A 12,864-nucleotide genomic window follows, 5' to 3' on the forward strand; every position below is an offset into this window, starting at 1 on the left:
CCCAGAGAACGAGAATGTCGCAGACCATTCACAAGAAAAAATTTCAATATGAGCAATATTGCTAGAAAGCATAAATATCTCAAATATCAACTGCAGCAAGATAAAAAATGGTGAATGAAATAAAATTAATTTCAACGATGAGAACTTAAAAGAGATTATCAGAACCGTGCAGCTTGTAATGGCAAGAAATGTTTGAAGACATGATCCAGACAAGCCAATTCTGTTAGCAGAATAGTAGAGGTATGGACACATATACTTGTCTGCAAATTAGATTCATTAACATTGAGTAACAGATTATAGAAGGAAAGTTGCTTGCTCATTTGGACATCATTTAAGAGATACTATTGCAATGGTACTGATAGGCATATTGAATCCAAATCATTCCATATGAAGTTTTAAAGAGGTAATACAACAGTTCTCTTGTTATTTCAGATTAGGAAACAATATTATCAGAGGTTCCTTTACTTAGAAACGCTCAGAGGTGAAAGCTCACATACTAGCTATTAAATCCTTTTCTACAGTGAGAATGAATGTCTTATTTCTCAAAACAAGAACAAATCACCAGTTACAAGCAGCAAGGAGGTTTCACACAAGGAATGAGAGGCAGTCCATTTGCTCTCCTAGCAAGGCACAAGGACAGCTGTTCACTTCTCTACAGTCAATCAAAAGCCTCTCGCTGCACTTTTCAACTTCTCAATAGGACTCGCACAGAAATAAACACTGGCAGATTTTAAGTATCATGACAGATTTAACAGTAATAATAACCCAACAGATGTTAAAAGCAGGGTACACAGACCCCGAGCATCTATTTTTTTCTTTCACATGATCCTGTGCTTTCTGGATGACAAAGACTGGCTAACAACGCTCATTCGTTCTGAAAGGCACATGGCTCAGTACATTTATTAATAATAAGTAACTTCTACGAACACACAATTAGTATCAACATAAATAATCCCTCCCTGCTCTTTGTAAAGATGAATCTCTATGAACCTTGCACATCTCTATCAGTTGATTTAGGGGGGGGCAATGATAAGAGACCTGTGAAGCTAAAAATCTCAGTGTAGACACTATGAGAACACATCAAGCTACTGAAAATAGCTTGTCAGCAAAAAGTAACATAGGTTGCTTGACTGTATATTCTCAAAAGCTATGCTGTACACTGCAATAACATAAAGAAAATGAATTTAAGACATGAGAATTCCAACAAAGCATGTATGAAAAAGCTAAAGATATCAGCACGGAGCAGCACACTGCTCAGCCAGCCAAGCCAATATCACCATATGCCATTCTTCTGTGGAAGTCCCTCTCCACTGCTTACTGAATGAAGCAAAGTTGCATAATTCATGGATTTGAAATCCACTGCCACATTATCCTCTCCCCCTTATTACCCTGCACCAGTCTGGTTAGCGCAATCAGCAGTTGTTTTGCTTGTTGAAAGCCATCATCTACTGCTAAAGACTATGAAAACACAAGCATGTAAATAAAATACCACACAAGCTACCTGAATTTCAGAACTCTCACGGTAGACCGAAAAAGTATCATTACCAGGCAGCAATTCTTAGGACTACACAAGCCAACAACAAAACTGAACTCAAAGCTGCAGTTTTTCAACATTATATACTGTGGCCACAGAGCTGTGGTGTATGAAGAGCCCAGAAATTATAGCAATGACAGCCAAAAAAGACTCTAACAAACACTTAAGAGATCATCTGGAGAGAGAACAAGAAAAAGAACAGAAGACGGACCATGAAGCTGAGTTCTTCAAAAGATGACTTGGGATGACATGCAGCTGGTTAGGCAGGGTTCGTAATAGAGCAACAAAGTTGAAAAGCAGTTATGGATGTCTTCACTGAGCATAGCCTTACTGGTATGGAGCATCCATCAGTGAGTAGCTCTTTGGAATCACCCTGGTAGCACAATCATCATGAAACACATAGATGTGCTTGGAGCACACATGGGACTTGCTGTGAGGGAATGCAGGGAGGTTTGGCCATGCCAGGCAGGCATTTGGAGCTGCAGCCTGCTGGGCTGACACCACAAAAAGAACTCTTCAAGGCAATGGTCACCCAGCAGCATTTAATATGTCATAGGAACAGCTTCAAGCTACCCCCATCCGCTTGCCCAAGAACAGAGATGTTCCCAGGCACTAACGCCCATTTTACCAGTTCAAAGACTCAAAATATACTAGGTAAATCACTGAGGCCTCAATTCCCATCCTCACAGCCTCTGCTGGAGCTATTTATAACTGCCATGTTGTAGCCAGCCAGGTGGGCTGAAAGTTTTGAAAGCAGCTTCATCGTACAGTACAGGCCATTTTTAAAACATCCCAGAAACATTTTCTTTGAAAAGCTTTAATTAGGAGCTTAGGAGCCAAAACTTCACATTTGGCACAGAGCAAACTCAGCACTGGAGATAAACCATTGCACTTCTGTTAAAACCCATCCAGACACAGTAACTTTCACAACCCACAAAAAACAGAAACTCACATTCTCAGGAGCAACTGCTCAAATTAACACTGCACAGTCTCAAAGATTCAACCTTGTTACACAGCCCACATTACTGCACAGAGCCAGAGCAGAACTAGAGTTTTTCTGTCTCTTTTGGAGGCCTAGAGTGAGGGGATGTACAACTGCTGAGAGTAGGGAATCCATCCTCCCTGTGCCCAGAGACAGGTCTCCAGCTCCTGCTGTTACCTAACAATACACATTCACATTCAAAAAGACAACAGGACAGGCACAGTAAAGCAGAACCCAGTGAAAGAAACACAATCTGGAGGACTGGACTGGAACTAAGCCAGTAAGAATGGCATGAAACCAAAGGAAAGGAATAGACGATCCAGTAAGGATCTAAGGGGTACATATCCGCTAGAAAAAGGATGGGGAAAAAAAGCTGGTACAGATAGAACAACTGAAGGAAAAGTGCCTGCAATTGGTAAGACAGAAGCAAGAAGTCAACTGGGAATGTCAGGCAAAGATGCTGGAAGGAAAAGAGATCACAATTAGTCTGATGAGTGAGAAATTAATTAGTATTCCTTAATCTGTATGAGCCACAGTAAAGAATAACAGTTCATTAAACTAACAGCACACACCATTCCCTGCTAACATATATGTGCTCTATGGAAAACATACGTAGTCTACCAGTTAAAATAAATAAACAAACAAACAACAAAAAAAAGAAAAACATCAAAAAAACAACTTATAACCAGTAAAGTCTTCTGTCTCACTCGAGCACTAAGTGCAACAGAAAGCCTCAACCCTCAGCTTGTTAACTGATATCTTCTGACTTCAGCACACATACATGCGGAATGCCATTTATGCACAAATATGAGTCCAGCTATTTATAATATTTAAAACATTTCAGTTCTAAGTGAGAAACAAGAAGTGTTAGGTATTTTAAAAAATATTTTTTTCAGCATAGGAAAGAACTTCAAAGTGTTTAGAAGCTATATCAAAGAAACCACTCATACCACAATGACATTACTGTTTATTCTGTGATGTAAGGAAATCTCTTCAGAAATGTTAAGGATACACATTATCGGCCTAAACAGCCATGACTTCATGACATATAGTATGTTTAAATACCCACTTAGTATCAGAAAACAAACCTAATTCAGAAGCTGAAGGTACTGAAAACAGCATTCCACAGTGATTCAGGTACCTTGCTACACAATGAATGCACCGATGTTTGCAGATACTGCTCTAAAGGGTGTTAGGTGGTTTAAAAGCTTATCCACCTCATCAAAAGTGATGCATCTCTATTTCCTTTGGCACCGCATAGGTTTATTACTTACTACATCTCCCCTTTTAGAATAGTACTATTTTGGGGTTCAAACAGTTTTTTTGTTTGTTCTTAGCAAAATTTGCAAAACTTGTGTACAAAGGCTGCTCCAAAAGTAATGCCTTCCATTACATCAGTTTACAACAGCAGAGGTGGATGTTGGTGATATGGCAGTAGAAGCTGAATCTTCTCAACAATATTACAATACACTCTGTAGCCATGTGACAGATGGCGGTAGAGGGGCAGTCTAACAAAATGGTGTATGACATGGAAGAGCAGATGAAGCAAAGGTGTGTCACCGAATTCCTCTACATGGAAAAAATTGACACTCATTATCATTCATTGATGCTTGCTGAATATTTATGGAGACCAAAACAGTGGAGGTGAGTGAGCATAGTGATGCAGTGGATGGTGCATTTTGCCATTGGCTACAGCAGGTGTCACCTCTGCTGGTGCATTCTGACAAGCACAGCATGTAGGCTCTTGTTTGTCACTGGCAAACATGCATAGCTAGTGGTGGTGACTACATTGAAAAACGGAGTTTTATAGCTGAGAGTTTGCTTTATCAAATACTGTTATTGTGCTTTTTCTATCTGTTGTAGTTTCCACATAAATATACAGGAGGCAATACTTTCAGAGATCTACGTATCTCAGACAGCATTTGAAAAGGATTAAAAGACAGACAGTAGAAAAGATGGTGTTTTTGTGGAAATGAGATGTTTCATATTTTTATTTAGTCATCATAATTTCAGCTGTTAAAGAGACAGAGCTGGCCTGCAGCTGTTCTTTCTCTTTATTTTCTATAAATCTATTTCACAGAACCACAAAATTGCAGGGGCTGAAAGGGACCTCAAGAGATCACCAAGTCCAACCCCCCACTCAAGCAGGTTCCCTGCAGTAGGTCACACCTATTAGAACTAGGGTTCTTAAATATACATACCCGTATTCTGCTCATTAAAACATTTTACTTCATGACACGTTAATATTACCATTCCACTATGTTTTTTTTTCTTTTTTAAAAATATCTTTAGAGGGTTTTAAACTGAAACACATATAAAATACTATGGAAGAAAATAACTTTGTTTAAACATAGAGATCAAATACTTACTGTTGTCAAGCTGAAGAATCTATATATAAAGTACCCTCTTTATCAAAGTACCCTTCCTTATACTCCTCTAAAATTGGACACTATTTAAGTGTAGATGGGGAGGTTTGGGAACTAAGGGGTATTTCTGTCATTGATTTTAAGTTTTCTTAACAGGTGTACAGAAGATATGAAAACCTTTTGAATAGCACTTCTCTTCTCACAGCCCTCTTGCTCCAAGTCCTCCACATTCTATCAGCACATGAAGTTCTGCTAAGATGGTGAACACACGCCTATTGGAAAACTTTATTTTCTAAGTAGTCTAAAAGTGAAAGAGTGAGCCGGATAAATCCATACACAGGCCCATTGGGCCTTCCTTGCACTTTACTCTTGATGTTTCTTTCTTAATGTCAGACTTCTTTTTTTGTTGTTGTTATATTTAGAACATCTGAAGCAATGTGGAAAAGATGAATAGAAAAGAATTATTCACTCTCATACTGTAAGATCTAAGGAGCATCAAATGAAATTATGATGTGGCAGATCCAAAACAAGCATAAGGAAATACTTCTCCATATCACACATAGTTAAACTGTGGAAGTCCCTGCTCCAGGATATTGGGATGCCGAAAGTACACTTAGGTTCAAAAGGTCAATGGCTATATTCATAGAATAAAAAACAGTCAAATTATCTACCACAAGTATATCATATCTGGCTTTGCCAGTTCTACACTAACAGATTGCAAGAAGCTGGGCACATATACTCATATATTCCTGTTTGCTTAATCTTCCTATAGTTTTCCATGGACATCTGCTATTGACCTGTCAGAAACATGATACCAGAAGAGATAAATGTTCCATCTGACCTAATTATGGCTTTTCCAGACTAAGACCATAAAGAATCCTACAAGAATTAACTGGAAAAGGGCTACTTATTAGACAAATATACCTTTTTAAACACACAGGGGTCAGATACGTGAAGAGAATTATTCTATTCCATCAGTACCCATTTAAAGACACAGTGTTCAAAAAACCTAATTGGGATACTATACAAATTCCCAATTTCATACTTAATAGTATAAAATCTTTAACCATAATCAGCTCTAAGTTGCAGTAGTCTGAAAAAAAGTCACTTGCTTATATCAGAGGTGTTGAGTCAAGATAAAAAAAACAAAAACAAAAAACAGTATGCAACCCTGACACACAAAATTGTTCCTGGCACCTGCTGCAAAGAACCATTCCAAAATACTGCAGTGAACAGTATGCTAAGCATTACCTGCTTATTAATTAGCTCAACATATTTCATAATTGGATTCTATAGTACAACCTCTTTAAGCAAGACTAAAAGGTAAACCTTTAGCTAGATGAAGACTGCTCAGTCTCATGTCCAGGGCGTATGTGACATTTTCTAACTCAGAAGGCAGCTTCAACTGTAAATGAATGGGCTTTTTTGGAACACTTTCATGATTAAACTCAAGTATATCACATAAAGGCGGTAGTATATCTGTGTAAAAATAATTGCAAATTACTAAAAAATGGGCTTATGCATTCACTCAGATCGCAGCAATATGTAGTAAGAATGGTTTCAGCGGATTCCTCTATACAACATTATGATTACTGTCATCTGATCATAACACAAGTGCGACTAACGCAGCTGCCATGTCAGCTTCTCTTCAGGGGCTAGGTCTTAATCATAAATCAAGGGAATGACTAATTCAACATTGTTAAAACCAGCAAGTAGCTGCTTGGAGCCATTCCAGTTTTTACATCTTTCAAAAGGTCAATACACCTACTCAGACACACAATAGTCCTATCTTTCACTGTGTTTTCTTCTTTCCTAGGATTGAAAAATAACATGTTAGCACTTAAACGTAAGTATGTTTTAACTAACAATTAAAATGTTCATTAATTCTGAAAGAGTGACCCAGTAAAACAAAGACAGCTTTAGTTCTCCTTTCATACCCACAATCGAAAAGCCTCTCTTTGCTGTTCTAAATACTTCTATAGTTGTAAATGTCTCACGAAAACATTTTACTGCTGAGCATTTCCTGCGTTACCCTTACTTTTGTTACAGCAATATTACAAATTAAACTGAGAAATAAACTTTTTCAAGTTGAATGACTAGTCTAAATGTGGCTTACATTTCAAATATGTACCTCTGCCCTCAAAATAATAACATAAAAAAAATCACAAATTAAGTGGCATCTAACAGCAAAATATATTGTAATCATTTACATCTGCTTACACCACACAAATGGCAAAAGCCTACCGTTAGCATCCTTTATGGAAAAAAATTATTCTGCTCTTAAATATAAAAGCTTTGCTGCATAAACAGAGGATTTAAAGCTGTAGCAGAGTGGCTGAATGAAGGAAAATGGCAATCTTTCTGGTTCTTGTAGATGCCTTTCCCTATCACACAATGTTTCCCACTCATAAATACATGACAAATACTTCCTCAATCATTTTTTACGAGCAGGGATGCACAGGGGGTAGTCAATGGCTAGCTTGAGGGAAAATAGGAACAGCAGGAGGCAGAAACTGTACTGAAAATGGCTATGTGGTAAATTCTCTTCTGGAACATCACTCAGCTACCCAGGCTTTGATCTTTTGGCTACAATTACACTAACATCCATGAGATCTAGACATATTTTTTTAAACTAAATTATTAATTGTAATAGAAACAGTTAAACTATTTCATTATATGACTCCTCAGTCCAACAGTCTGAGCTTTTTCTGCAAATTAAAAATTGTAATTTATACAAAGATATGCTTTCAATTGGGTTTAACTATGTCATCATCACAACTAGTCTCGCAAAAAACATGGGGTGACTGGCGACAGCTAAATCACAGACTGGCGTCTCCTAAGTAGTCTGTCTACCATTAGGGTCTGGGAAATGGTATTTACTGTACAATTAGAGCCAGCGAGCTCTACCTGTAATCATCCAAATACAGGTGTGAGGATCCCTTTTGGACAAGGAAACCGATGCATCCATTTTCACATAAACTTCCACGTATGTACTGTTACAGCAAACCTCAGGAAACCTCAACATTTGCACTCAGAAAAAAATATCACCTGACAATAACAGAATGAGTACTACCACCCTGATTTTAAAGACTTTCTTGGACAGAAACAGTTTTAATGTTCAAACATTCCTACCTACGAAACATCCAAAAAAACAAATAAACTAATTTTATAATTATAAAATCCAGCCAAACATGAAAAATTTCAATCACAACACTGGCTATCGAGTTCAATCCCAAAGTCTGTACTTCGGGCCTGAGATGGGATGCTATTAAAAAGATTACATTTTGATCTTAAATACTAACACAAAATGTCTTGGGAGTATCAAAAGGACAGTTTTAGTTGCAGTAATTTCACAGAATTTATTCTAATGATTTATTGGAGTTAACCATCTGACATTAATTATTGTTTTGGCTTCCAGTCTATGAATGTTTATTTTTCAGTTTAAAGCCTTCTCACTCTTTGATATCATATGGAAATGAGAATTTTTAATGGAAAATTGAAACCATGTGCATCTAAGTACTTAATGAAGTACAGGGAGAAACAGAGGGTGTACTTTAGGAGAATTCAGATATTCCGCTTTGGATACTTTTGATTTGTTTGGATGAGCTACACACATATCTGTTTGCAAACATGTATTTGTTCATCTTCAAAGTATTTCACAAGTGTTTAAAGATCTGAGTACTAAAAAAAGGCTTCTTTTTTTTTTTAATAAACAAAACATGCTGCAACTGATTTTATTTCAGACTATACTACTTAATCTGTTCTTTCCTCCACAATCTGAATATTTATCCCATCTAGAGTTTCCTATGACATACTAAATGTTGTACTTCTCAACAGTGGATTTCCACCATGCCTATCTACCATGCTAGCCCCAAATCTTCATTCAGCTCATTAAATGCCTGATAAATACATGATGGTTGAGAAATCAATTTAAGTCACATTGATGTCAGAAATACATGAATAAATCCTGTGCTGTCCATGACATTAAAGATCATCAAGACAGGCCTATAAACTGTAAGCAAAGTGTGAGCAGTAGCAATTAAACCAGATAACAGCAAACAGAAGTGTACTGCTAAACTGTACAATTTTGCCAGTTTGGAAGTTTTCTGAACAACTGACATAGTATTAGTCCTCTGGCATTCAATTCATTCCCTTGGAATGACAGAGATGGTGTTCAGATGATCAGAATAATTCATAACATGCAACACACGCTTTTTGATTTAAAAGTTCCCAATCAAATATTTCCTTCATAGCTAATGGATTTACATAAAAATACAAGTCAGGAACATATATTTTTTCTATTCTATACTTTCATTCATGGTTTCACCACACGCACTGTACTCAAGCAGCATGTCAGTAGGAGCATAACGAACAACGAAAGTCTAGCATCAGTTTTAATTCCTATTAGAATTAATATATTTTGACTTTAATGAGCAAGGAATTATTCACTGTTGAACAAAATGTGATATAGAAACGCATATTTAGATATTTAACCTGAACACACTTACCATTTGTTTTTCTTTCTAATGTAGTCTTTTTCAGAGAGGTTAACCAGATAGATCATAGGTTTTGAAGTGAAAAACAAATGTTTGTTCAAAACATCGATCTAGAAGGGAAAATGTAAGAGGAGAAATTTAAAAACAAATTACAGCAACCTGAGTTAAATTCAGGACTGTTTTCCTCGTGGCATTTCTGAGAAGGCAACAGAATTAAAATCTAGTACACTGACACACAGAATTGACAACAGATTTAACATTCACTACACTGTGGATGTGAATTCTTTAAAAGAAAACCTGAAAAAAGACAGTAACAGGTTGCAAAATTAGATACTTCATGGGATAACGCTTATAGCCTACCTCTTTGTCATTCCAATCATGATAGAAGCGGACAGCCTTCTTTTCATCTATTACCCAGGTTTTGATTTTGCACATTACATCCTAAGGAAGATAAAAAAAAAAAAACCACAAATGAAGCCAAAACTCATCTGGACATCAGACAATTCTGTTCCATAAGCAAGGCATGTACAAATTAAAATTCAGCATGAACATGCTAATTAAAAAATTAGACAATATACCTTAAACAGAATTTTTACCATCTCAGAAAAATAAAAATTCCTGATTTAAGAGACTTTAAAGACAAACAGCAATTACTAAAGCGATACAAATCCCATCATCAGGAAGGTAAATACATGAGATCCAAGTATCATCTCCTGCCATCAGGAAAATTAGCAGAGCTCATAAAATGTAAAAGTCAGTAAATTTTAGATTGCTTTTCAAACTCAGTAAGACGCGACATTTCAGCATCCAGCGGGAGAGACCACGCACAATATAAACATGCCATTAAGAAAAGGGAATGGGTGGGGAAAAAAACACCGCAAATATATTTTTTTAAATTGTTCGCCACAGAAATTGAGCCTATTATTGATGATCCACCCTTCAAAAAATTAATTCAAATGGCCAGAGCCCCTTTTATTCCGCATTAATTTTTCACCAACACCTTCTCCCTCCCCCCCAAAATGAAACCTGCCAAAGCCTCCATTACACAATGGCAAGAGCCTTGCTCTGGTGACCTCCAACCAGCTGCATTCACTTTCAGAACATCTCTCTCCGCAGGAAATCTAAAGGCCTTTTAGTTAGCAAGCTAGTGTGCATTCAGAAGGAGTAACTGCAGGAAGAGCCCAATGTGCTTTGTTTCTCTGGCCTTTCTTCACAGAAAGATTAATCATCTGTGAAATGGAAACGGCAAACAGCAAGTGACACAAACTGAACCCTTCAAGCCTTTCCTCATCAGTTTTGTGGTGCTGAATCTGAAAGCTGCGTGTGGCACGGCTCTCCTTACAGGCAGGTGTTAATAAAAGGCTCTCGGGTCTGAAAGGTCACCCTTGGCTCTTCTAGGAGTAGTACATTTCTGAGTCGTCGATTTTTCTGAGAGATAATTTATGATCGTGCTTTAAATAATGCTTTATTTTTTATTTTTTTATTTTTTGTTATAATTGACAAAACTGAGAATCAGGGTATTTAAAACACAAAGAACCGTTCCCTGAACCGTTGAGCGCACAACACTTTTTACACTTAGTGCTACACGGCTGAGGCACATTATAAACAACCACAAATAACATCAGTATTTACTACAGCCTTTTCTAGTCGAGCAGTTGCTGCAGTGAAAAACAAAGACAAAGCTCTTCGAAATCTTCAGATCCTGATTTGAAACCCTCCAGGAACAGGACTCCCCACAGATTTTAACAAGGAAGGGGCACGCTAAAACTTTTAATGAAATCTAACATGTTCTGACGAAGAATAATCACTTTTACTCTCCTATAACTGAATTTCACTCATAAACGTTTAAAAGTGGCTAATATAACACCATTTCCTACAAGGAGAAGATCAAAGTGCTATATTACAAATGCATTATGATTAAAAAAGCACTGTGCAGCTTTGCTATTAACTGTTCTTTAAACCCTAAAAGGCTTCCCATAGATCTCACTTGGCACTGCATATACAACCTTTGACAAGTAATGTAGACCATTTTTATTCATTGCCTAAAATTGTAGGCAATTATGTGCGTCAACACTGGCCACCTGCAAATTCTGAATGCCTGCTCCAGTTGTCAGAGCAAAAAACTAATGTCGGAGGGGATTAATCTAGGGGGAGAGAGTCCTCTTTAATGGCTCCAGCAGGTGAAATGGCCCAGCTGGTTACTGTGATGAGTGGCCAGAACAGCTTATGTAGAGACATGCAACAAGATTACACATAAAGAAGAAAACAGTGGTGCCATCTTATCTTTAACCCTATCTGCTTTCTATTTTTTTTAATTAATCGGTATAAACGAGGTAAGGGAAGCAATTTTAACAATAGGTACTTTCCATTTAGAATCTTTTTTGTTCAAACACATAGACAAAAAAAAATAATTAAAAAAAAAAAATAAAAAAAAATCAACACAATCTCAAAGACTCCTGGTCAGCAGTGAAGGAATTCTGACTGCACAACATTTCAGGTTTTACCATAATGCTATAGGTACCCACCATGTGGTTTTCAGCATTATAATTCCCCCCCAAACAGCAACACATTATTGCACATAAACTACAGTTGATAAAAGATTTACAGAAGAAAACATTATAGCAATAGTCGTTAAAGACAATCTTTTAAGCTCGAGCAGCAGTAAAATGTTTTCTTTTTAATTACACTGTAAGGGGTGCAATGCATTGTGGACCCTACAGAAAATTCAGGAATCAATGCAGCAAACAATATTTGCTCTTTCTAAAGCACATTTAAGCACAGAGATATAAATCAGAGCTTCCCTTCTACATTCTGCTTCCTACAGCAACATATCTAAGCCAATTTTGACACAAATTTAACTTAATCTAACTTTTCAGAGTTAAGCTAAAGGTACCCAACTTCACACGGTTTGCAGATGTTGTTCAAGAGGAACAATTCCATGGGTAACTTGAACAGAGAAGGCTGACCAGCCCAAGGTAATGCGCAGAGCCAGCAGCTGTCTGAGCGCAGGACTGCTTCAGTTTTACACAGAAACAAGCAAAGCATTAGAAAGGTCTATTTAGAGAAAGAACAGAAGTTTGAAGGAAACAGAAAATCTATGTTTGTAGCAAGAAGATGTAAAGAAGAAAATTAAGAATGAATCATTCCTAAAGGAATTTTTTCTGATGGAATATGTAGGCAGCTACAACAGGTAGAACATAAGCCAGAATCCACAGCTAAAATGAAATGAGTGATAGAGGAACTCAATTTCTCCTGCACCAATGGTGGTGTCACATTCAAATGAGATTTAATACAATCCCTTAACAACAAATCTGCTACATGCTTGTGACAATATGAAGAAAGGCAACCATTCCCATATACGTCTTGTTCACTTGGCTGCCCCAGTACACCAAACAAACACGCAAAAAGCACATTTTGAAGTTTTAATTCATTAAGCACCATTTTTAGTTTTATTAATTGCTTCTGTTTAGGCCCGATGAAAGAATA

At 37.1% G+C, this 12,864-nt stretch overlaps 1 protein-coding gene across 1 annotated transcript in view; it reads right to left on the bottom strand.

Annotated features, from left to right (window-relative positions):
• The window catches only part of OLA1 (Obg like ATPase 1), an 84,469-nt gene that overhangs the window by 26,882 nt on the left and 44,723 nt on the right, over positions 1–12,864 (bottom strand). Inside the window, exons 6-7 of the mRNA XM_072341744.1 lie at positions 9,739–9,819; positions 9,391–9,488 (exon numbers count right to left, since the gene is read on the bottom strand). Of these exons, the coding sequence (XP_072197845.1) occupies positions 9,391–9,488; positions 9,739–9,819 (179 nt within the window). The remainder of the gene's footprint in view (positions 1–9,390; positions 9,489–9,738; positions 9,820–12,864) is intronic.

The sequence above is a fragment of the Excalfactoria chinensis genome, chromosome 7 (genome assembly GCF_039878825.1).
Source record: "Excalfactoria chinensis isolate bCotChi1 chromosome 7, bCotChi1.hap2, whole genome shotgun sequence".
Classification (NCBI taxonomy): domain Eukaryota; kingdom Metazoa; phylum Chordata; class Aves; order Galliformes; family Phasianidae; genus Excalfactoria; species Excalfactoria chinensis.